Source organism: Camelus ferus, chromosome 9 (genome assembly GCF_009834535.1).
Source record: "Camelus ferus isolate YT-003-E chromosome 9, BCGSAC_Cfer_1.0, whole genome shotgun sequence".
Lineage (NCBI taxonomy): Eukaryota > Metazoa > Chordata > Mammalia > Artiodactyla > Camelidae > Camelus > Camelus ferus.
Genome location: NC_045704.1, coordinates 13562972 through 13588727, shown reverse-complemented (window position 1 = coordinate 13588727; position 25756 = coordinate 13562972). Strand labels below are relative to the sequence as shown.

Below are 25756 nucleotides of genomic sequence, written 5' to 3'. Positions count from 1 at the left end.
TTCTGGGAAACAGGAAGCAAAAAAACCGAGTTGTGGGGTTTAGGAAGAGGGATATTGGTTTCTAGAAGAAGGCTGCTATTCTTTAACACCCAGATGTTTCCCCACGGCGCCTAGAATCAGACCACTGAGATACAGGAAGTATTCTGTCCCTTTAATAGCTTTGTTTTGGGGGTGACTCCCCTCCCCTTGTGAGGAGGCTTGGGAAAGGCAGGCGCAATCCTCGATGACGAGTCTCAGCGACCGTGGGGGGCACCATCCACTGTAAGATGACACCGGTGAGGGGGGCGTTAGTTTAGGGCAAGATAGAAAGGAGTGCAGAGGGCGTGCAGGGGGCGGGGATTGGGCCGCGCAAGGCTCTACCATAGGCTGCGAAGGGGGAACCAGAGTGTACCAGGTTGAGAAGTTGAGGGAAATGGTAAGATTCTGGCACGGGGCTAAACCATAGGAATGCAGCAGGAGAGTGGAAAAGGGACTCGTTTAAGCTTTAGGCAGAACTATGTGGAGGTATTCATGGGGCGATGTGGGCTGTACCATGTTGAGAAGACAGAGAGGTGAACTTTAGATCACTGGGCTGAACCAAGAGGAGGCTGTAAGGAAGGGGGTTGTACCATGTTGATTCTCAGTAAGGGGGATGTCAGATTATGGAACAGCTAGGGTTGTACCACATGGAAACAGGGAAAAGGATTCGCGGTGTACCATTTCGGAAAGCCATAGTAATAAGAACCACGGGCCAGTAGTTGATCGTACCACAAGGAAGCCAGGGGGCTCGGGTTAAACACCAAGTTGCAAGTTGCAAGCAGTGAAGAGGAAAGACAAATCAAGGACCAGCAATGGTCTATGACGGGAAGGTGGGCTGTACCACGTTGACACAAAGAGGGAAGGTTGAGAGGGCGAGTGAGAGCTCAGGAGGCTGGATCACAAGGAAGCAGTAAAGGGGAAGCAAGGACTGTATCATATTGAGACACCAAGGGGAGACACAGAGGCGGGTTAGACCAAGACATGGAGGGGGGTGCAGACTGGATCATACCATGCAAGCGGTAGTTGGGGCCTCGGCAACGCCTCTCGGGGTGCCGGGGGTCCCTGTTGCCCCTCAAGGCCCTGTGGGCCAAGGGCTGCAAGGGCCGGCCGTTACCGCTGAGGCTCTGGAAGATCTGGGACGGAGGATTCTGGCTCAGGAGTCTCAGGGAGTGCATCTGCCGTGGAAGTGGGGTGGGAAACTCCGAGTGAATAATAAATGGCCCTGGTGACGTCACAAGGAAACCCCGCCCCTGGGAGCGAGTGGGCGGGGTCTTGCTTAGTCCCACCCGACCCCCAAGGGTTGTCAGACCCTCGAATCGACTCTAATTCCCTGTCAATGCGGGGGGGGGGGCGGTTGGAGGGTAGGTGAGGCAAAGCGACACCTAAGCCAGGGAACGGATTGGGGTGGCAGGGATGGGGGGAATGGGCCGACGGGTTCACCTGGAGGGAGGTGATATTCAGGGCCCTGTCAATGAGGATCCAGGTAACAGTCTCCGAGCAGGGTGGGGTGCTGAGAGAGCCCTGATAGGTGATGAAGCCAAAGGATTCGGGGAATAGCAGCTCCAGGCTGAGGTCTTGAAGAAAGTAGGCATCATCTGCGGGAATAGCAGGCCAGAGTGAAGAGGGGTGCCCCTGCTGAACTCCCCTTCTGTGCACATCCCACCCCTACGCCCCAATGCCCAGGGACTTACTCTTGTAGGAGATGCGGGTGATGGTGTCACGGTTAAGGAGGCGGCTGAGGAATGGGTTTGAGCTACCAGCCACCTGTGTGGAAGTCTGAGGTGAGGAGACAGGAACCCAGAAGTCCAAGCCTCCAATCCCTTTCTCCCCCAGGACCCAGGAGTCTGGGCCACCCTCTCAGAAGGCCCTCTTCTCAGGCCCCAGGTTCCAGCCCCTCCCTCCCTCCAAATCTTGCCTGGGCTCACATTGACAAAGAGGCTGAGAATGGCCAAGCCATTGGGGCCCCGGGAGGCGGCGCTGAGGTTCCCATAGAGTTCTTGGTTGAAGTGGATGAGCTGCACCTGGGAAGGGAGCACAGAGAGTGGGGTCCTCCAGCAGAATTGGGGAGAGAGAATGGGTACAGCTCTGAGTTGTTGAGGTTAAGGATTAGTGCTGGGGGGCAGCTCTGTGGAAGGAGGATGGGGTGAATGGGGGAGGTGGGAGGAATTGAGTCGACTCAGGGTGAAAGTCGAGGGTTAGAGGTTAGTGGCTGCCACCTCAGCAGAGAAACCCTGATGGTTGATCTGGTGTTCAGAGCCAGCTCCATCCCGTGCTCCAAACAGCAGCCGCAGTTCACTGAGTCGGTGGCTATAAAGGAGGGGCCCCCCAGACACGTTGACCACGGGCCGGGGTGCAGGCAGGAAGGAGACATGGCGACCAGTGTTGTACAGGGTTCCCCGGAGCTGTGGGAGAGGTGGAAACCTTTATGGGGACACACAGAGAAAATCTTTTCCCTACTGTTTTCCACTCCTACATTTCCCGCTGCCAACAACCATTTAGTTTGAACACTAAAGTCTTGCCAGGCTCTGTGCTGGTCCATGGTAGATGCCTAATAGTGGTGAATATATTTAATTAATAACTAGTTATTGAGCTGCTACTCTATGCCACAGATTCCAGGAAGAGAGCAATGAGCAAGTACACAAAAATTCTGGGCCTCCTGGAGCTTCTGTTTGAATGGAGGAGAGACAGACAATACATACTGAATCGCAGAAGTAAGTGCTTAATTAATTACATCCTGTGCTCATGCTGGGAAGAACTGGGAGTTCTGAGAAAGCAGAATGGGAAACCCAGTCTAGATTGGGGTGGGGGTGGGGTGTCAGGAAAGGCTTCCATGAGGAAGTGACATTTGAATGGAGCCAGGAAGGATAAGGAGGGGTTAGTTGCAGGGAGCAGGGAGAAGAGCATTCCACAAGATGGAACAGCAAATGCAAAGGCTCTGAGGTGGCTTGTTTTAGAAGCCAATGGACCAGAGCTCAGTGAGCCATGGAGAGAGTGGTGATGGGAGCCAGATGGTGCAGAGCCTTGTGGGCAGTGATGGAGTATTTTGTGTTTTTATTTAAATAATTGAATATATATAACACACTTGGCACAATGCTGGGCACATGGTAAGTGCTATATAAGTGTCTGCTGATATTACTTATCCTAATAGGATTTTTGAGCAGGAGAGTGGCATGGTCTGGTTTGCATTTTAAAACATCTCTCTAGCTGGAGATGGAGAATGGATTGCAAGAGACAGAGAAGCAGGCCATCAAGGATACTATGGCACTGGTCCAGGAGCAAGATGATGGTGGCAGCAGTGAAGGGACAAGAAGTGAAGTGATATTTAGCAGGGAGACCAGAAAAGACATGATGGGAAGTGGCAGTGAGGGAGAAAATGGGATAGGAAATAACTCTGAGGCTTTTGACTGGGGTGGCTGAGTGAAGGATACTGCCAACTCTTAGAAGAAACGGTACTGCAAAGTGGGAAGAGCATGGATTCTGGGACCATACTGCCTGGGTTTGAATCTCAGCCCTAGCACTCTCTAGCTGTGTGACCTCAGGCCAGTAACTTAACCTCTCTGTGCCTCAGTTTCTGCATCCATAAAATAAGGGTAATAATAGCACCTATTTCATGGGGTTGTTGTGTGGATTCGAGGATTTATCAAGTTTTAAAACAGTGCCTGGCACAGGAAAAGGTCTATTTTACCATTGTTTCTAAGAGATGGGAAAACTAGGGAGGATAGACGAATAGGTAATCCATTTTAGACTACAAGGCACCTCATCTCCACCCAGTGTGTAGGCCTCTTTCCCCAAGACTAGCCTCACAACTTAATGCCTCACCCCCCCACCCCTACTCATGCCCAGTCCCCATGGATTCTGTAGCCCCTCCCACCAAGCTCCTTACCTTCTCTCCTCCAGTGCTGAGTCTCAGCGGAGGCAGAAAGGGGTCATAAAGGACCCTCTTCAGCTCCACATCCACGGGGCTCTGCCGCTTTCCCACGGCACACAAACTCCAGGCTGCATTCACCAGGCCCCAGAAGGGAGGCCCTGAGAACAGGGGTGTGGCAGGGAGGAAAGGGAGTCAGAAATATGGACCAGATGCCAATGCTGGCATCTGATGGGAAGGCTGTGGTCTGGACTCTGGATCCCAGGAGATGGAGAGCTGGAAATCTGGACTCCTGGCTCTGAGGGAGGGGACTCGAATCCAGGATCTCGGGTCCTAGAAGAATCTTGGAGGAGTTTCCTAAGACCCCACCCCCACCACTCTCCAGCACCTCCAAGCCTCTCTCTGATCAAACCTATCTTAAAAATCGTCATTGGGGAAGGAACTACAACTCCCAGCAGGCCCAGCGGCTGCCAGCCTACCAATCTACTGCCGGCCTTGCCAGAGCCCATGGGAGTTGTAGTTCCCTCAGTCTCCCTTGTCCCACAGCTGGATAATGAAGGTACTGGGGAGGAGTTGCAAGAGAGGCCTGGATCAGGCGGGGAACGGGACCGCTGAACCCCTTGGTCTCAGCTGGAACCAGGATCTACATGCCTCTTTCCCTGCAAACACGCACACACTCTTCCACCCCCATACTCCCTTGCCTTCCACTCACTCCCACTCACTACTTGAAATGCACATGTATAATGTCCCACTCCGTTCAGAGGCTGGGTCTCCGGAGGCAGGGAGGAAGGGGCTGGGACTCCTGGGTCCTGGGGCAGGAGTGGGAGGAGAGGGCTCCTGAGTCTCAGGAAGAAGGCGCCTGCAGCCCAGACTCCTGGGTCCCCGCCCTGGCTGCACCTGGCACGAAGTTTCCCTGGAGATTATCCTTGTAGCTCCACCAGTCCTCGGGGTCAGGTGCGGGTCCGATGTGAGCTGGGGAGAGAGCAGCCTGAACTCCTCTCCTTGGCATCCCCACCCCCACCGCTCCCTCAGGGGCCCCTGCCCCGACCCCCAGGCCTTACCTGCAGCCCCCAGTGCGGCCCAGAGAACCAGCGCTCCAGGGGCGCTCAGGCGAGCTGCACTCCCCATCCCCAGGAGACCTCTGGGCGACCCCTTCCCAATGCTCTGGACCCCCTCTCTCGGCTCTGTCCCCTCTTTCTGGAACCCTGTCCTTCTAGGACCCCCAGCCTTCCTCTCCTCCCCACAGGGAGTCCCAGTTCCCCAGCTACTAAAGCAGCCGAGATGGAGAAACCCCCACCCCACCTGCACCCCCGCCCCTTTTCCTCCTCTCTGAGCCTCTCCTGCCTCTTTCCCGAACCCTCCGGCCTCCCTCTCCCTCCCGACCTTCCTTCTCCTCTCTCTGCCTTCTGCTTCTCCCTCCAGCTACCTCTTGGTTTCTAATCCACACCCTCTTCTTGGCTCTCTTTTCCTCAAGCTCCCCCAGCCCTCTAACTCCGTACCCCACCCTGCTGCTCTCACCTGCTCCTCCTCCTCCCTCTCCCTCTTCTCTGCTCCTGCCTCTTCCTTCTCCCTTCTCTCCCCCTTGTCCTCCCCACTCTCTCCCTCTCGGTCTCCAGCTCCTCTGTCTCCCCACCTCCTCCTCTCCAGCCTCTTCTCTCTGTTTCTCTGTGTCTCTCTTCTCTCTCCTCCCTTCCTCCCTCCTCCCTCTCCCTCTCTTCTCTCTCTGGGTGTTATTCAATTTTTCTGTCGTTGTTTGGGGTGTGGGGGGGTCCTCACAGCAGTGAACACTCCTCCTCGGGTTGGCGTGTGTGGGGGTTGGTGTCTAAGGGGCAGGATGGAGGGGTCGTTGAAGGGCTAGTCCCCACTCCCATCCGCGCTGGGGCCATGGGGGCGGGGGTGGCCCCGGACACCTGGGGCCCAAGAGCTGGCAGTTTCCATCCTCCGCAGAAGGCGGAAGGGGGGGGGCGCTTAAGGTGGAGCTGGGAGAGTCCTCGTTGTCTCCGTGCTCAGGGCCGTTGGCCCCGGGGGATCGGGGGTCTCCGAGCTCGCGGGGGCCCGGGTCAGAGGCTGCGCCAGCGCCTGCAGCCCCCGCCCAAAGCATCACTCGGGCCTCGGCCAGGGGCTCCCTTAACCCGGCTGAGGGATCCCCTGGGAGACTGGAGTGCGGTGTGGGCCGCTGACCAGGAGGGGGAGGCAGAGACCTGGAAAGAGAGAGGGAGGTGGGAGGAGGAGCTGGGAAGGCAGAGGCAAGAGAGCAGAGGTGGGATCAGAGAACTGCGGAGGCTTGGAGAGGGTAAAGGAGCTGAGCTAGGTGTGGAGAGAGGACGGAGGGAGAGCCAGGGAAGAGATGAGGGGGCGGGGGCGGGGGGGGTGGGGGCAGGAGGAAGAGAGACTGAGAGACTCACATACCTTGAATGAAAGAGATGCAGAAACGGATGTACACAGAGAAGAGACAGATAGAGACCCCCAGAATGAGAGGGTAAAATACAGAACGAGACAGATACAGAGGGAGGCAGAGAAAGAGAGACAGAGACACGCAGAGAAAGAGAGACAGAGTCACACAGAGAGACAGAGACACAAACAGAGATAGAAGCAGAGAGACCCAGAGACAGAGAGACCCTCAGAGCACTTAAGAGATGGAAGAGCAAGATGCCAGGCAGGAGGTATGAGGGGAGAGACAGAAACAGAAAATAAGATCTAAAGACAGAGATGCATAGAAACACACCCCTAGAGCAAGGGGCACAGAGAGGAGGAGACAGAGAAGGAGGCAGACGCACATGCACATCTACACATAGAGAGACTCATGCGGAGGAAGAGGTACCAGCAGACACCAACAGATAGACAGAAACAGAGACCCAGATACAGAAACACTGACATAAGGGGAGATACTAAAGAGAAATCAGGGAGACAGAGGCATTCAGAGATAGAGAATGAAATGGACACTCAAGGACACAAGATGTAGGGAGACAGACACCCAGAGAGAGGCAGAAATAGAGAGACACAGAGAACACACAAGAAAGAAAAGTTTGTATTCATTTTCCATTGTCACATAACAATTTCTCTAAAACTAAGTGGCTTAAAGCAACACTGATTGTCTCAGTTCCTGAGGGGTAGCAATTAAGGAGCAGTTTGGTTGGGTGACTCTGGCTCAGACATCAACAGAGAAGTCAGGGTCTCTCATGAGGGTGCAGTAAGCCATTGGCCAGGGCTGCAGTCATCCGAAGGCTTGACTGGGGCTGGAAGATTACTTCCAAGCTCCCCTACATGGTGCTTGGCAAGAGGCCTCAGCTCCTCACCACATGGCCACTGGCTTCTCCCTCAGATTGAGTGACTTGGGAGAGAGAGAGAGAGAAGGTGTCTTAAACGACCTAATCCCGAAAGTCACACAAAATCACTTCTGCTTGATTCTGTTCATCGGAGGTGAGTCACTAGGTCTGCCCACACTGAAAGGGGAAGTGATTAGGCCTCTCCTCTTGAGCAGAAGTATCTCAAAGACTGTGGACTTATTTTAGATACCATCACAGGTGGGGGGAGGAGGAGAGAGAGCAATGGAGAGAGATAGACTCTTAAAGTCCCAGGATGCTCAGATGTCAGTAAGAGAGTCATTCAGAAACACAGAAATGCATCAAGAGAGACACTTGAGGACAGAGGGACCTCTGGAGACCGGAAAAAGACCGGACAAAGGAACAGAGGCAATGATCATTACAGCAAAAGCATCCGGCACATAAAGCAACTCCTATGTACCAGGCAAAGTTCTGAGCACTTTCAATGAACTCACTGATGTAATCATCACAGCCACCCTATGAAATACAGGATGTTATTTTCACATTTTATACATGGGGAAACCAAGTCTCAAGAGGCAGAAGCGACTTGACCAGAGTTATACAGGTAGGAAGCACACAGAGATGAAGAAAGTGTGATGGAGACATATGTGCAGAGAAATGGGGAAGTGGCAGGAAAAGCCTGGCAGAAGAATCCAGTTCAGTGGAAAAATAAATCAGTAGAGGAAGGGGGGAGGTGCCAAGATGGCAGAGCAGAGAGACTCACAGCTCACTGTCTCCCACAAATACACCAAGAATTATATCTACAAACCCACAGAATCGCACAGAACACATACTGAACTCTGGCAGAGTGTCTCTTTCTTCAAAATACAGAAGGATTCTCACAAAACCTGATAAACAACTTCATACTATATAACACTGGGAACTATAGTCAATATCTTGTGGTAACTTATGGTGAAAAAGAGTATGAAAATGAATGTATGTATGTTCATGTATGACTGGGGCATTGTGCTGTACACCAGAAATTGACACAACATTGTAAGCTGACTATATTTCAATAAAAATATATATATACAAAAAAAAAATCAGTAAGAAATAGCAGTACCCTGACTGAGGGTTTCCTAGATACCAGGGCTATACCATGCACTCTGTAGGCTTCATTTATCCTCGAAATTGCCCTGAGAGATGGGGACTAATTTTAGCCCAGTTATACAGATAGAACCCTGAGGCTCAGAGAGGAGTGTGACTCACCCAAGATGTCATGGGTTGAATGGTGCCCCCCAAAAAAAGATCTCTCCACCCAGAACCTGCGAATAGGAACTGATTTGGCAAAAGGGTCTTTGCAGATGTAAATAAGTTAGTGATCTTAAGGTGAGATTATCCTACATTATCCAAGTGTACCCTAAATCCAATGACAAGTGTTCTTTTAAATGAAAGGCACGGGGAGGGGGGGAGGGTGTAGCTCAGTGGTAGAGTATGTGTTTAGCATACACGAGGTCCTGGGTTCAATCCCCAGTATCGCCATTAAAATAAATAAGTAAATAAAACTAATTACCCCCCACAAAAAAAAAAAAGAGGTGGGGAGGATATAGCTCAATTGGTAGAGTGCATGCTTAGCATGCATGAAGTACTGGATTGAATCCCCAGTACTGCCATTAAGTAAATAAATAAATAAACCTAATTACCTCTCTCTTCAAGAAAAAAAAAGGAAAAAGAGGCACAGATAGCAAGGATTCATTGTGTAGCACAGGGAACTATGTTCAATATCTTGTAATAAGTTATAATAGATAGAATCAGAAAAAAATGAATATATATATACACATATGTGTGTATAACTGAATCACTTTGCCATACACTTGAAACTAATATGACATTGTAAATCACCTATACTTCCATTAAAAAGAAAGACAGAAAGAGATTTGAGACAGGAGAGATGATGATGTGATGACAGAGGCAGAGATTGGAGTGATGTCACAAGCTAAGGACTGCCAGAAGCCACCAGAAGCTGCAAGAGGCAAGGAAGGATCCTGCCGCAGAGCCTTTGGAGGAACTATGGCCCTGCCCAATTCTTGATTTCAGACTTCTGGCCTCCAGAATTGAGAGAATAAATTTGTTATTTTCAGCCATGCAGTTTGTGGTAAATTTTTATAGGAGCCTGCCCCAGGGATTAGGGGAGATAATGAGAAAAACATGGAAGTCATTAGAGGGCGAGACAATGAAGGAACCAGAGACACACAGAGGGAGAGAAGACAGACTGACCCTGCAGGAAGAGCAGGCTCTACCTGTGCTTTGGCTCTCCTCCTCCAGGAAGCCCTCCCTAACCTTCAAGCTGGATCTGTGCCTCCTGTGGACCTTCCCAATGCTATGTGCTATCTCCGTTAGAGCACAGATCTCATTAGGAGAGGGACTGTGTCCTGTGTGGCCTCCCTCGAGGGCCCAGGCCTGACCCCTCTCCAGGGTCATCACCCAGCATAGAGCACAGGGGCATCCTCAGGAGAGAAATCTGGCTGGACTGAATGACACAGTGCACCTGGTACTTCTCCTGAGCAATTTTGGCCCCTCCTGTCTGCCTGGGAGACACTTGGATTTCCTGCAAGTCCTCACCTCCTCCAGGAAGTCTTCCCTGACCTCCCAGGCTGGGCCCTGGGCTGCCTGTTATTACGCATTATACCAGATGCGACTGTACCCATGTTTCTCCTCTACTCCACCCTCCCAAACTGGGAGCCTCTCTAGGACAAATCTGGGAGACCTGCCTCTCCCTTAGTAACAGCCATCCCATAGCTCCCCAGCACCCCTGGACAATGTCCCTACTTCTCAGCCCTTCTTTTCATGATCAAATCCTTCCTCTGTCCTTCAAGACCTATCTCAGCTGTCACTTCCTCTGAGAGAAGTTTCCTGACTTCCAGACTGGGTTCAAGGCCTTCTTTGAGCTCTTCCAGTGACCCGAGCCACCTCTGTGCTCATCCATATCACTATCTGTTTCTCACAATGGGCTGACCCTGCCCCTCCCCTGCTCATAGACCTCTCATGGCTCCTCAGTGCCCCTGGGGAAAAAACTCAGGCCCTCAGCCTGGTCTTAGAGGCCCCACATACCCCTGCTGCCACCAATCTCCAGCCTCATCTCTTTTCTTACCGTACCAGGCCCTCTGGCCTCTGGAGCTTTGCACAAACTGGCTTCTAACTGGGCCTTTCTTTCTCCCTCCTCTGCTGGACAAATGCCTACTCAGACTCGTATGCATTTCAGGATTCTGCTCTTCCAGGAAGCCATCAGCAATGCTGAGGTGGGCACAGTCTCTTCTGAGCTCTGGAAGCCATCTGTGCTGCCGCCATTGTGGTGCAAAGACAGACTGGGCTCAGTGCCCAGCGGCGGGAGGGAATGGCCAGGCCGGAGGTGGGTCCCAGATGTGGATTTCACGCCTATTCGTCTTGGGCGCTGGGAGCAAAGTTGGGGTCATAAGGAACACATGGGGCTGGCCCCGCGTCTCACTTTCGTCTCCTACCTCCCCGGCCCCTGGGTAGGAGGTGGCAGGGCCAGAACTCTCCAGGCCTGGGTGGTTCCCACAACCCTTCTTGGCCTCCTCACCCCTCACTCCCTGCTCTCAACTCCCACTCCCTCCTGGAGCCCAGCAAAATCCTCCTGATCTGTGTTCTCACCTTCTGGGTTTGCGTCTCCTGGGGGATGTGTGGGCACCAGACATTTAAATGATAACAGCAGTGGGGGAGGGTAGAGCTCAGTGGTAGAGCACATTCTTAGCATGCACGAGGTCCTGGTTGCAATCCCCAATTCCATTAAATAAATAAATAAACCTAATTAGCTCCCACCAAAATAAAAAATAAAAATGAAATAATAACAAACTCAAATGGCTCTTACTCTGTGCCAGGCACTGTTCTAGGCCCATTATGTACACAGATTAATTCATTTCATCCTCATAATATGCCATGTCAGTTATTTCCTATTATCATCACCATCATCCCCGATTTACACATGAGAAAACTGAGGGACAAGGAGGGATGTGAACCAGGCAGTCTGGCTCCAGAGTCCACGCACTTCATGAAAATGGTCTCCAGAGCAGTGCCGTCCAATAGAAGAAGTTTCTGCAATGGCTGAAATGTTCCTTATCTGCTCTGTCCGATATGCTAGCCACCAGCCATAATGTAGCAGTAGTTACTGACGGGATAGCTCAGCTCTGGAGAAATAAGTTTGAATGCTGGCTACTTGCTGTGTGATGGTTGCTAAGTCTCTGTACTTCTCTCAGTTTCTTTACCAGAGAGGTGGTCAAGGATTCTAGCCAAACCCAAACACATGTGGGTTTGAATCCCTGCCCCCATCTCAAGGTGACGTCCCCCAGGGAGCCTCAATTTCTTTATCTGTATAATGGGTACAATAATAGGACCTACCTATTTATTCAACAAATATTTATGGACTATTTATTATGTCCTGAAGGCTCAGGTTACAGCATCAAACAAAACAGCCCCAAATCCAAGGTTAGGGCCACAGGAGGTGGGATGAAATGTTATGACCAGACATCATGTACTTCCAACCTCAGCCTCACTTTTCCTGGAAACACCAAAACGCTGCTCTGCCTCATGATGCCCATGTCTGGGTTCTGATTGGCTGACAGCCTGATGTTAGCCAAGTCCATTAATTTCTCCAAATATCCTTTTTCTTCACTTTTTTTGATATCAAAACATCCTATTTAGCTGGGTCCAAGACAGCTCAGCATTAAAAACTGTATTTCCTCTCTCTCTTGTAGCTAGCTGTGGTCATGTGACTAAATTCTTGCCAGTAAGATGAGAACAGAGGGGTTGTATAGTTGCCTTTGGAAAACATCCTTATAAATCAGTTGTGTGGGTTTTTTTAGTCTTTAGAGTCGCAGAGGTGTGAATGAGGGAGAATTGTAGGAGGTGAGGTCAGTTACATGGTGGGAGTAGATCGTGTAGGGCTTTGTAGGGCAGAGCAAGCATATTGGATCTTATTCTGAGAAAGATGGGAAGCCATTTAAGAGTTTTGAGCATAGTAGTAGCATAGTCCGACTTAGGTTTGTTTGTTTGTTTTTTAATGAAGCATAGTTATTTACAATGTTGTGTCAGTTTCTGGTGTACAGCATAGTGATTCAGTCATATATATATATATTCTTTCTCATAGGTTAGTACAAAAATTGAATATACTTGCATGTCCTATACAGTAAGACCTTGTTGTTTATTGTTTATACAGTAGTTAGTATCTGCAAATCTTAAACTCCCAATTTATCCCTCCCCCTTTCCCCTTTGGTAACCATAAGTTTGTTTTGTATGTCTGTGAGTCTCTGTCTGTCTCCTAAGTAAGTTCATTTGTGTCATTTTTTTTTAGATTCCACATAAAAGTGATATCATAGGATAGTTATATTTCTCTGTCTGATTTACTACACTTAGTATGATCATCTCTAGGTCCATCCGTGTTGCTGCAAATGACAGGCCTCACCTGGGTTTTACAGTCATCATCCTAGCTTCTGTGTGAAGAAGACTCTAAGATGGTAGTGGGGAGACCAGTGTAGAGACACTGTAAATTGGGCAAAGAGTGGTGTAGGCTTGGACCAAAGTGGTAGCAGTGGAAATGGTCGACATGGTTGAATTTTGAACATATTTAATGTAACTAAAGAAACTGCAGGTAGAGTTGGAGGTGGAACAGGCCTGTAGTGGGAGCTCTCAGGCCCTACCAGGCATCCTCAATTAACTGGAGGGAGATTAACCTACATCTGGGACAGGAAGGTGCCTCTAGGTTACTATCCAGCAGAGGAAGAAAAACGTCTGCCCATTGTAGCTCAGCCAATCAGAGACTTTAGCAGCCCAATCAATGAGAAGCCTCCATACTTTGGACTCCCAGTTTCCTCCAATGGCCTCTTTGGTTATTACAGGTCCATCCAACTCTCTTCTTTTCCCTCTAAAACCAAGTTCCCCTGCCTTGTTCTCTGTATTTGCGTGTGGTCACCTATCTTTGCATATCCTCAATTGCAATTCTTCTGCTATTCCCTAATAAACTCACCTTTGCTGGTAAAATAACTGACCATTTTATTATTAAAGTTGACAAATAGGTATGAGGGTGAAGTAGTGGGGTGAATGCCTGATTGACTTGTTTCCAAGAAAGGATGGAAAAGCCAGATTATAAAACTAGAATTCTTCTTAGAAAAGCCTTTAAAGACTCCTATCTCCTGCTTCCGAGATGGCCCAACCCAGGCCACTCAGTTGGAGGCCAAAGGCAAGCTTCCTTATACATAGGATAGTGTTGGCAGGTCGGAGGATCAAACAGTCACTTCCTAAAGGCTATTTCCGTCATTTTTCAGTCTCCTCAGGAGCACATCCAGAATATTGGTGGGAGGGCTTGTTCTCTGCCTAATACCCTGTGACATCATGGCCCATCCTGACTCCCCATTGGCTAAGAGGCCTGCTTTTCTCTTAGGGGAAGAACACGTTGCTCTCTAGGCCCCAGTAAAACTTATATCATATCCCTTCGTCTGAGATTCCATCAAACTGCTTGTTCAGGGACTCTCCCACAAAGGTCACACAAATTTGAAATTTTGTGGTTAATTGTGGGGACAGAGGTCAAGGTGACAAGGAAGATCATAGGCCATGGTGGCCTTCCATTCCATCGTACTTATTGCTTCCTGCCTGTTGGCTCTGGCCTGTTGGGTGGGAACAGATTTCTGTTTAGCATCAACTAGTGTCATAACACTCTGTGGCTCCCAATTGGCTATTCACTCATGAAACGGTTTAGGCTGTGCTTCAAAATCTGTCAGAATCCTCTTCAGATATTCACCCAAAGATCCATTATTTTTGTCTCAGAGACCATGCTGGGGCTCATCAGAAACCAGAAGTTCCTCAGTCTGGAATTTTCTGGAAATCTGACACTGCCGAATTTTCCTCATGTGTATTTCCCGCCTTTTCTAGTCACCCTCCCCTCCCACTGGCTTTGGCCAATCATGAAGCAGTACAAATCTGACTAACACCCAGTGACATCTCACAGCTCTTTCGTTGGATTGGCCATTTGGTCAGAGAGCTGTAGCCATATCTCGGCTCCTCAGATTTCCTCAAAGCCTTCTTCATTTTACCCCCACAGATCCTCTCAGCACGGATCAGGGATCTATAGCAGAGATTCCCTAAGATGTGAGACTTTATTGAGGGGACTTGCTGCATAGGTCACAGGTGGAGGGTCCTAGCCTGAGACCAAGAGTCCTTGCAGTTTGCAGCCTTCAGTTCAGCATCACACGTGCCTGCTGGGTGCCGGCGCATGCCAGTGACGTCATGGGCTCCTCAGTGTCTGATTGGCTCGCTGAAGGACACGCCGTGGAGGTAAAACCTCAGCTTCGGGTTGCTTTCAGTTCCTTCCTTGGTATTCGAGGCCTCCAGGCTTCGGCTCTAGAGCCCAGGTTCAGAGGTCAGAGTCTAAGGCCGCAAGCTGGAGCAGCTGCCTGCGCGCTCCTCCTGCTGCAGCCGCCTCAGGGAAAAGCAGGGCCTCCAGGACAGCGCAAGGCCCTAGCGGTCGAAGACTGGTCGGACAGGGCCGCGCTGCCAATCAGCAGGTAGTGGGTGGCGGGTCTTGGGCGCGAGCAACCTCAGACCCTCAGATGTCAGGCTGAAGGACATCATGAAACTCTACAAAGCCAAAAACATGGCGAAAAAGAAGACATAAGGTAAGGATCAGCCCCGCCCCATTTGTTTGCTCTCCCATTAGAATCTAGATTGGGAAAGGCCCTTTCAATTCCAACATCCCTTTCGAGAAAACTGAAGGGGACTCTGGCCTGGAGGCAGAGCTGAACACCTTTGCAGCTGCTAGCCCTTTTTCTCGCCAGCACTCACTCTTGCTGCCAGTACCTCCGAAGTCTCCTGTGTAACCTGGTCCTAGAGATATTCCAGTTGTTTTCGCACTGAGGGTCTGAGGAGGGTCAGGCTGTCTGCAGTGGGCTTCTGAGGCCTAGACTACAGCATTCTGCCCCCTGCCCATCCTGCATTCCATCCTGATGGACAGCTGGGGTGTCCGAACCCTTGGGATGGGCTCAGTGAGCCACCACTGTATCTCTACCTGGGGGCCCCATCAGCTCCTCCCCAATCCCTCTTGCTGCCAGGGAATTTCACACCAGCCTGTCTTACCAGAGCTGTAAGCATCAGGGGTTGTAGCAAGGTGGTGGGTGCCTCGGGAATTCCTGGAGAGAGCAGAGATTTAGCTTTTCAGTACCCACCTCCTCCCCTGAGGAGTCCAGGCATCCAGAACCCAAATGTGTATTCCCTAGGTGCCCAAGAGTGTAAGCCCACTTTGTCCTCCTTCCTGGAGTTCTGCTCCCTCACTCCTTCTTCCTTTAGACTCAGGAGTCCAGACCCCTAGTTCTGTCATTCTTTAGACCCAGGATTCCAGTCCCTTAACCCCTCTTCCCTGAGACCCAGGAGTCCAGCCCCAGCCTCTTCCTCCCCCAGACTGAGGAGACTGGAATTTCAGTCTCCACATGTCAAAGGACTCAGAGTTCAGCCTCCAGCCTCTAGCTTCTAGCTTCTAGCTTCCATCTCCCAGAGACCCTCACCCCAGCTGCCAACTGGAGATCTGGGATGTCTCCCTCCCGCCCCACCTGGGACTTGCGGCCCTGTCCCTCAGGACTCACGCTGGCATGGCATCCTGGGGGAGCGGCTCTGCTGGAAGCCAGGACCACAGTGGTTGCATGTCAGGCCAGTGACCCCTAACCTGCAGGAGCACTGCCCACTGGTCTGGTTGCAGGTACCATTCTGTCGCCCCAATAGGATGGCACTGGCAGGCTACATGAGGGGAGGATCCAGGGATGTGGAGTCCAGGCTCCCAGCCTCTTCTCCCCAAGACTGGGGAGACTGGAATTCCTTGTCCCCTCCTCCCTCAGACCCAGGAGCCACACCCCCAATCCCCTCTACCCTCAGACCCAGGAGTCAAGTTCTGCCTCCCCTCCCTCTCGGCAGGGCTTCAGGCTGCACTCACCCCTGCAGGCCCTGCGGCTGGTGATGGGCTGGCTGGGGTCTCTCCAGAACCCCGGCTGGCAGTAGTGGCAGTGCCGCCCAGCTGTGTGGTGGCGGCACCGCTCGCAGACACCCCCACTGCGGCCACCCGACAGCCTGAACAGCTCAGAGTTGAACCTGCAGCGGCGGGCGTGCTGGTTGCAGGAGCAGGCTAGGGGCAGGGTGGAGTCGGGGCATGTCAGGCCCGGCCCTGTGTTCCCCTTCCCCACCTTTCTCCCCGCTGCCCTCAGGATGGAGACTGCCTGGGGGTCTGGGTAAATGTGGGCCCTACAACCTCTTCCTTCTCCTCTTTCAACCCGTGCAGTGGACTGGAGCTGGGTAGGCCCTAGAGGGCTGCTGGATGTCTGTGTGAGCCCGGAGGTGGGCGTAAAGAAGGGTGGCGGCTCCGGGCGGGGGCTGCGAGTCAGGCCCCTACGTGTAACTGTCTCCCTGTGTTCCTTGGACAAGTGATTTCTCCTTTCTGTAGCTCAGTTTCCTCTGCTGCCAGATGACATTTATAGTGTCTACCTGATGAGATTTAAATGAAACCCACTAGCTATAAAGTGCTTAACTCAAGGCCTAGGCTTGACACAGAGCATGTGCTGGCCTGTTTCGAGTGACCACATACCAGGTGCCATGTTTTAAGTGTTTGGCGTGTTTCCTTCTCACAGCAGCTTTGTTAGACTGGTGCTGTCATCATCACCCCCATTTTACAGACACGAACACTGAGGCGGAGAGGTGCCGTGCCTGCCCATGGTATTGCAGCTGAGGGGAGGTCAGAGGTAGGATTGGAACCCAGGCCTTCTGGCTCCAGAGTCTGTGCTCCTAGCAGCCACACTCCAGTGCCTCTCACACAGCTCACATGAGGACATGAGGCATGTACGTTTTCCTGGAGAGCATTGATCAGATTTTCTAAGGCAGTGGCTCTCAGACCTTGCCACTTACCTGAATTACTGAGGAAATGTTTAAAAAGAACAACTCAGATTCCAGGGCTTCTGTGGGCCCAGGGGCCTGTACTTCTAGCAGGAATCCCAGTGAGATGCTAACAGAGGGGGCTCATGGGCCATTCTTTGGAGAGATGTAAGGGGTTTTGACTTGAGGAAATTTGAGAGGCCAGGACGGGCAGGTCCTGAGGACCCCAAGGAGTAGTGGTCAGGTCAGGGAGCTGAGACAGCTGTGTGTTCTTGCAGAAATGACTCCCCCTCTCTGAGCCTCGATTTCCTCCCATTTAGTAGGGATCTCAATTCTGCTCTCCAGGGTTTTGTAGGCATCAGAGATGGCAGTGCTCTTCAGATTATGAGGGAGTGCTGTCGGGCTTTGGATTCTTTCTGACCGGACAGTGATCACTTCACCTCGCTTCTCTCTAGAGAACTTGGATGGGGGGATATTCAGGCCACCGTGTCTGTGAAGCCCATAGCTCCGCCACAAGAGTTCTTCTCACCGTGTCCGCCCAGACCCTTCTCCGTCACAACCCTGTGGTCTCTTACCCAGGCTCAGAGGGCAGTGCCCAGCTCAGCCAGGGGGGTGTGGTGATCCTCTGAGGGACTGCCTCCCCAATTCCCAAGCCCTGTCCAGGCCCAGGATGAAGCCAGCCCCACCCTCAGGCCACGTGAGTCTGCCCTCCCTCACTCCTCTGTTGGGGCCTCAGATCTAACTGGTGGGAATGGGCCAACTGGACAGAGTCCTGAGGTGGTGGGGACAGAGGGTCAGAGAAGACCCCAGCGGGGATGCGGACAGAGTGGGGAGCTGTGCCAGTAGTTCAGTCTGTCAGTCCACTTGACATTGCAGGAAGAAATAGAGGGGAGGGACAAAGAATGTGGGAGATGGAGAGAGTGAGATCCATGGAAGTATAGACAGAAAGAGCGTGTGTGTGTGTGTGTGTGTGTACGTGTGTACGTACCTGTTGGACTGGAGGTACCTCCCAGGATTAGTAACACACTTAGAGCCTCCGGCAAGGGCTGCAGGCTGGAGGTGGGAGTGGAGGAGGCCTGTCTCTGAGGGGAGCTGCTGGAGGGATGGGGAAGGGCCTGGACTCTGGAGGCCAGTCTGGAAACAGTGTGGAGAGGGAGGGTGTTGCGCTGCCCTGGGGTGCGCTGGTCCAGCTGGAGAGCACGGTGTTGGCCCAGCATCTAGGAAGGCTGTTTTCGAGTCCAGTCCTGTCTGACCCTTGCTGGCCATGAGACCTGGACCAAGAGACCCATCCCCTTGGGCCTGACCCCCCTCGTCTGGAGAGTGGTAACCCTGGTGGACTCAGGAAGCTCTTTCTGTGTGCCAGGTACTGTATTCAGCTTTATTCCAAGGACTTTATGGATGTTAAATTATTGAATTTTCACTATAGCCTGTAAAGGAAATGCTGTTACTATCCTCATTTTCCAGGTGAGGAAATGGAGGCACAGAGAGATTAGGTCACTTGCCTGGGGTCACAAAGCCAGGAGGCAGAAGAGCCGGGATTTGAGCTGGTTGGCTGCTGAGGCCACGCTTCTGTCTGCCTGTAGAACGTCTAGTGTGACAGCACCTGACAGAGCCTGGCAGGGACCAGCTAAGACCCTTGGGCTTGGCCTCTCAATCTCAGTTTCCAGCCTTGCCACTGACTGGCCATTTGTCCTTGCCCAAGGTACTTTCCACCTCTAGCCTCGGTCTCCTCGTCTGTAAAATGGGCTTGATCTAGTACCTGCCAGTCACACAGTAGATGCTGGTTAAATACATGTCTAATGAATACTTTCCCCACATGGTTGATTTGATGAGTCCAGACGTCCAGATGAGTGCGGCTGTGCTGTTCCCCTCCAGCCAGTCCATAAATCCCACCCGAGTGTCCAAGTGTGTGCCCCAAGCCAGGCCCTGGGCTGAGTGCTCAGGAAATGTTACCCATCCTCATGATTGAGTGTGGGGAGAGGTTGGAGGCCCTAGTGAGTGTTTAAGTAGCTGGGAATCTGGGGATGGCAGAGATTCGGGGCAGATAGGTGGTGGCGGGTAGTGAGGGGAGGAGACTAGGGGCCCTGTCTGGAGAAGCACATGGGGGGAAGCAAGGAGGGAGCAGCCCTAGGGAAGGACAGAGCTTCCTGCCCCTCAGGGACAAGGGACCCCATGCTGGGGTCATGGGGTCAGGTGGTAGGTGAGTGAGGATGGGGGACCCAGGACTCACGCAGGCAAGGGTGATTGTTCCAGGGAATGGCGGGCTGCCAGGGCGGGTTGTGATGGTATAGGCAGCAGCTCTCGCACCCTAGGCCTCTCACCACTGCTGCTGCTGCCAGCCCTGCCTGACCCCCAAACTCCACATGGAGGTGACTGGGCACCACACTAGCCATCAGGCCGGTGAAGCTCGGAAGGTAACACTCTCGGGGCCTCCCAAGGCCCGGGGCCAGGCAGGTCTGTGCCACAGTGATCTCCAGGGACCTCCAGTGGCCCAGGCAGTGGACAGGACCAGGGCTGGGGGTTCCTGGGGTGCAGAATCGCAGGCTGACTGATGTCAAGAGGAAGGTCCCACCCAGGCCAGGGTCAGACTGACATTGCAGGTGGCCTTGGGACCAAAGTCCACCCCTGGGGAGAAGAGACAGGCCTGGGGACAGGAGGCGGCCAGGCCAGGCAGCTGGGTCACTGGTGGGAGGCAGAAGCGGGGGCGGCCCCCTGGATGGTAGCAAGGGTCTGCACTGGCCTGGCTCAGGAGGAGCAAGAGGGCCAAGGTCACGGGCATGGTTCCAGCAGAGGCAGGTACCTGGAGAGGAGAAGAGTGCCCGGCTGAGAGCCTCAGGCACCTTCAGGGGTCCGATTCCGCCCTGCTCCCCGGGCTCCCTGAGGAACCCCGGCATTCCACCCCCAGCCCTGCCCAAGACCCCTCCCAGCTGCTTCCAAGCGAGGAAAATAGTTCCATCTGGGGAGAATTACTGTTTACATAACCCGAAGGGGAAAGAACGCAAACCAAATCGAGAATTTTGCCTGAACTAATCCATAGCTTAACACCCCAGAGCTATCTGTCAGTCAGTGTCGGGGGGCAGGGGCCCTGGGGAGGGGGCAAGGAGGGGGCAGATGGGGAAACCTAGAGAGGGCACAAGGGGGAGGGGGATTTAGAGACTGAGGAAGCCTCTGAGACAAAGAAAAAGAGGCAGAGATAGATAGAGACACAGATAGAAAGACAGACAGGAGAGGAGGAGACTCAAGTGTAGGGAAGGGCCAGGCAGGGAGAAGGAACCACGAGGAGAGAGGACAGACACAAGGGGAGGCCAGGAGGCCTGGACAGATGGCAGCCAGGCAGCAGAGTCCTCAGGGACTGCGGGGACCGGGTCCCAGGGAGCCTGGGGGTTGGGACAGACAGTGGCAGTTGGACTCAAAGACACCCGTGGAGCAGGAGGAGAACAGACAGTGCAGCAGGCCTGACTGGCAGGGAGGGGAGCAGGAGAGGGGAAGGGCCAGGGAGCCCGGGGCCCAGGGATCAGAAGCCAGAGGCCAGGCCCTGACCTACTGGGATGAGAGTGGAGGCCCTTTCCCATGTAGGGCCCTAACCTTGTTCTCCACACCCTGGGCACGGAGGGGGATTATCCCAAACAAAGGGGCCTCCCTGCCACCCACCTCCAGCCTCCAGTTGCCCTTAACCCTTTCCCACCCAGGTGCAAGGCTCAGAGAAGTGTCTTAAGGAACAGGATGGGGATGTCTAGGGCTGGAAGTGGGTAAGGAATCCGCATGGGATCAGGAAAGCAGACGTCTGAGTTCTCTTTGAAACTCGGGGTGGGAGGACCCTATGCTTGGATTTCTGAGGACTTTCTGATAATTTCTGCCATCCTAGGCCTCGGTGTCTGAGAATCAGAGCCCTCACATTCTCCATTGGTCCTAAGTCACCAGGTCAGATTGGGGAACAGATGGGGTGGGGGTACTGGGTGCTGAGGAAGTAGATAAAGAGGCAGGACAGGGCAGAACCAGATGCCTGGCCATTGGAGGGGCCAGAAATCTAGATACCCGAATGGTAGCAAGGAGGAACGACTTGGTGCTGAAATGTCCCCCGCTCTCCCTTTCCTGAGCCGGCAGCCCCTAATGAGGAGCTCACTCAGATCTGGGACCTTAGAGCCTTTCTGGGCTCCACCGTCCCAGGCTCCTGCTCTGAATCTAGATGAGGGCTTGTCCGAGGGCTGGGAGTCTATGAGGCACCTGGGGGTGCGGGTGGGGTCACATTTTCCCCAAGCTTGATTTCAGAGTCCGCGTTGTTCCAACTGCACTGGCCCTGTGCAGAGACAGCTTCCCCCTGCCCTAGATGCTGGGCCTGGCCCTCTGCACTTCCCGAGGAGCCTGGCACCACTTTGCACTCCTCCCTGGGCATTTGCCCCAGTCCTTCAGCACCCGCCTTGTTAAGGACCTCACCCCATCTCCCACCTCTCCTCTCTTGCCTGGGTGGTTCACGGGGTACCACTTTCTGGCCCTTAGCACTTTGGGTAACTGGGCTGAGTCCCCCAGTGTTCCCGAGAAATCCAAAAGCCAGCTCCTGCCTACTAGAGCACCCAGATGTGCAGCCCCCAGTCCCTGCCCCTTTTGGGAACTGTATCCCACCTCCCAAGGACCAGAGTCTAGCTGTGCTCCCACCAGATGCAGAGTCAGGCCCTGTGCCTGGCCAGTGTAGGGGTCCAGCTGGGCCCAGCCTTCTTTTCCCTGGTTGTTTGGCATGCACCCCACCCATGACATCTCCTAATGTTGTCCAAACCTGCACCCAGGAAGAGAGCATCCTCTGCATTTAGCTCCTCACGTGTTCCCTCTCGCAGGAGCTTTGCGGCCAGCTCGGGTTCCAGGGTGTGAGTGCGGAGTGGCTGTTCTCAGGCCCTAGGCTAATGGGGCTTCTGGGCAGGAGCTCAAAGCAGAGCCCACAGAATCCAGCACCACCTCAACTCCAGTCCTCAGGCCAACAACCACACTCTCCCCACAAGGACCCCTGGCAGCCATGCCACCCAAGAGTGTGTGAGACATAAGAGCCACACCCTCCAGGGATCTACAGCCAGACAGCCCTGAGCCAGCTGGCCCAGCAGGCATGAGTCAGGTAGGGTGACGGGACGGTGGCCAGATGATCTTTCTGGGTTTGGGGTCCCTGCTCCACTCACACTCAGCCCCCTGCCCCACTGACTCCTAAGGGCAGGCAAGCGGGCTCAGCCCCACCACATGGTAACTGTGATCTCAGGGAAGGGGCTGACCTGCTGGGTGGGGATCAGGGTCACTAACACTGAGGTGGGACATTGTCCTCTGGCTGCATGATTCCTAGCCACTTCTCCTCCCGTCTGTGGGAATACAGAACAACGTGATATCTCCTAAAGAATAAGGAATATACAAAGTTCCCTTGTGACAGGTTAAGGCTGTTAAACAGAAACCAGATGCTTCTTGGAGGCAAACGATGTTAGTCTCAGAAAACTGAGCTAACGTGAGCAGAAAACTGCTCTGGCACGTACACCCTGCCATTTGCTAAAGGGTGGTCAAAAGGTTATCTGTGACACAGCCCTGACTTACTTACAAGTCAGAAGAATGAAGCCAGGAGGAGATAGGATGGTGACTCTTTTTAATAACTAATCTAGAGTGCTGGGGGCCTGGTGGCTGCTATTAGGCTTCAATAATCCTCAGAACTATTCTTAGGTTATTTCCTGCTAGAGAATCATAATAAATACGATCCAGACCGGGCACTCAGGGCTCTTGATCTATGAGGTCTTGAGTCCTCCGGTCCCATCTGTGATCTTACTCTTGTGTCTGTCTTTCTTAAGTGCTGCATCACCCGTCCGTTTACAGGAACCGTTGTGCTGGCCACAAGTGGCGCCCGAACAGGGACCTGGAGCAGATGGAGATTCACCAGAGTGAAACCGAAGCTTGGGAAGAGCCACAGGACCCTGAGAGGAAAAAGAGGCCTCAAGAATCCGTTGCCGGTAAGGATTGTGTCGGGAATTTAATCAGGGTAAAAATGGGAAATACAGAAAGCTCAGGCCAGTACCAGCCATATATATGCCTTTTGAAGCAGCTGCTTAAAGCAGGGGGAGCTAAAACAAGTGAAGGACATATTTTAGACTATTGATGACTATTGAAAAACATTGTACTTGGTTTCCCTCCCTGGGCACATTAGATTTACAACAGTGGGAAAAAGTAGGGAGCGAACTAAAGAAATTACATCAAAAAGGGGTTCCTACACCTATCTCCATTTGGCCTACTTGGTCATTGATAAAATCGTTTTTAGAGCCATTGCCGACACAAGATGAATCAGAAGAAAGTTCAGATGAAAAAGATGATGAACTAGGTTGGAAAAGCCCCAAATATGCTATTCCCAAAGGGACAGGAAAAACCGTACTAGAACATGAGGGACAAGAGAGGTATACTTATCCTAGTGCCCTGCAAATGGAAGAGGAAATAAATTGGCCTCCTCCTCGTCCTCTTCTGTCATACAAGAAGGATAACAAAAATGAGAAAATGAAACAAAAAAGGTGAGAGAATATTCTTTCATCCGTACAGCAAGGGATATTACAAGCCAGACAGGAAGGAGATAAATTTAGATGCTATGAAAGCTGCTTTTCCCATTGTCATATGAGAAGTAGTAGCCCCTGGGGTCGACCCTCAAAATCCTCAAGGAGTTTGTGAAGCTCCTCATGAGCCTTTCCCTTTCAAAGCTGTCAAATAGCTGAAACAGGCAGTGCAAGAGTATGGGGTGCAATCACCTTTTACTTTAGGAATAATACAAAATATAGCTGAAACTGCCAGACTTATTCCAGCCTATTGGCAGGCTTTAGCCAGAACAGTCTTAGCTCCAGGAGAAGTTTTGCAATTTGAAACTTGGTGGGCGGATTATGCTGAAACTTTGGCTGCTCACAATCGTGCTAATAACGTAGCTGTTTCGGTAGATCAACTTTTAGGAATGAGTAATTGGTTGCGTGTAGCTGATCAACTCCCTATGCAAGATTTGTCTATTGAACAAGTTAGACGATGCTGCTTAAGAGCTTGGGAAAAGATAGAACCTAAAGGGCAATCAGCCACTGCTTTTCAAAAGATACATCAGGGACCTAAAGAGCCCTATACTGAATTTATTGCTCGGCTGCAGGAATCTATCAAAAAGCAAGTAACTAATGCTGAGGCTGCTGACACCATTCTTCAACTCCTTGCATATGAAAATGCCAATGAGGATTGTAAGAAAGCCATACGCCCTTTTAAAGGAAAAGCCTCACTGACAAAGTATATCAAAATGTGTCAAGGAGTTGGGACAGAAAGTTTTAAAGCCAACATGATGGCACAAGCCACGGCAGGATTAAAATTAGGAAAAATTTTCAAGGTAAGTGTTACAATTGTGAAAAAATTGGCCATACGAAAAAGGAGTGTAGAGGCAGTAAACAAAAAACTACCCAGGTAATCAAGCGAGAAATAGAAAAGAAAAATCTCCTGGACTTCGTCCAAGATGTGAAGAGGGAAATCATTGGGCAAATCAATGTAGGTCTGTGTTCCATAAGAACAGAACTGTGCTCTGGGGAAACTTCAAGAGGGGCATGCTCCCAGCCCCGCAGCAAAAGGGGGCTTTCCCTGTACAGGCCAGCGACAACACAGAGTACCACGCGGTGTCATGGAACTATCCCCAGCAACCTCAGGGAGTGCAGCAGTCGATGTTCGCTGTTTAAATTCATTTATCCTCATGCCAGAAGAGCCATCGTTGTTTAATAGAAACAGGGATTTATGGACCCCTTCCTCCCGGCACAGTGGGACTGTTAGGAAGATCAAGTTTAATGTCTGAAGGAATTCGAGTACATACTGGAGTGACAGATACTGATTATACTGGAGAAATTAAAATTATGATGTCCTCAACTAAGCCATGGAAAGGAGGAAAAATTGCTCAGTGGCCGCTTTTACCACACTGCCCTGTGGGCACTAGTAATAATGTGAGAGGGGATAAGGGATTTGGGAGCTCTGGAAAGAAAGGAGTATTCTTGACAGAAAATATCTTAAGACTCACATCCCGTATGTAGTGTAAAGATACAAGAAAAATCTTTTAAGGGACTAATTGACACGGGAGCAGGTATTTCTATCGTTAGCTCTAGTCACTGGCCAAATTGCTGGCCGCCGCAGCCTGCAGACATCAGAGTAATAGGTACAGGCAGGGCGCAAGGATTGAAGCATAGTAGTTTGATTCTTGACTGTCGAGGCCCAGAAGGACAAAGGGCAAAAATACAGCCATATGTTGCTGATTTGCCGATAAACTTACGGGGAAGAGATTAGCTACAACAGCGGCAGGCAGAAATCCATATTCCCTCTCCTTCGCGATACAGTCAGCAGAGTCAGGCGATGATGGCGCGCCAAGGCCGTGTGCCTGGCATAGGACTGGGAAGAGAATCAAGGGATCTTAAATCCAGTCGAGCCTAAGATTAATACCCATTGAACAGGGTTGGGGTCCCCCCCCTTTTATCCTAATGGCCACTGTTTGTAAAAATGATTCTCCTAGACCAATTCCATTAAACTGGAAAACTGATGCCCCTGTCTGGGTTGAGCAGTGGCCTTTGACAAAAGAAAAATTAGAAGGAATACAGCAATTAGTAGAAGAACAATTAAGAAAGAAGAGTCTTTTAGCCCTTGAAACTCCCCAGTCTTTCCGATTAAAAAGAAGTCAGGTAAATGGAGA

General features: G+C 51.8%; 1 protein-coding gene, 1 long non-coding RNA gene and 1 pseudogene across 6 annotated transcripts in view; 1 reads left to right on the top strand and 2 right to left on the bottom strand.

The window, feature by feature from the left end:
* Positions 1-130: 130 nt before the first annotated feature.
* On the bottom strand, positions 131-5835 carry CA11 (carbonic anhydrase 11). 3 transcript variants are annotated; one of them, XM_032485634.1, is made up of 10 exons: positions 4945-5835; positions 4781-4855; positions 4606-4692; positions 3902-4044; positions 2235-2420; positions 1944-2039; positions 1710-1782; positions 1459-1613; positions 1028-1193; positions 131-259 (listed from the first exon to the last, which is right to left on the bottom strand). In XM_032485634.1, the coding sequence occupies exons 1-10, from the start codon at positions 5009-5011 to the stop codon at positions 234-236; spliced, it is 1074 nt and encodes a 357-aa protein (XP_032341525.1). In that variant the 5' UTR covers positions 5012-5835; the 3' UTR covers positions 131-233. The 3 variants fall into 3 exon arrangements, with proteins under 3 accessions (XP_032341525.1, XP_032341527.1, XP_032341526.1); XM_032485636.1 differs by lacking the exon at positions 4606-4692 and having other exon boundaries at positions 3902-4014; positions 4945-5831; XM_032485635.1 differs by lacking the exon at positions 4606-4692 and having other exon boundaries at positions 4945-5830.
* The window catches only part of LOC116665660, a 30335-nt gene continuing 4732 nt past the window's right edge, over positions 154-25756 (top strand). Inside the window, exons 1-3 of one of the 3 annotated variants that reach the window (XR_004322276.1) lie at positions 154-261; positions 2628-2729; positions 22900-23033. This is a non-coding gene — a long non-coding RNA (uncharacterized LOC116665660). The other 2 variants (XR_004322277.1, XR_004322278.1) reach the window with 2 other exon arrangements.
* Positions 15108-19964, bottom strand: LOC102523411 (annotated as a pseudogene).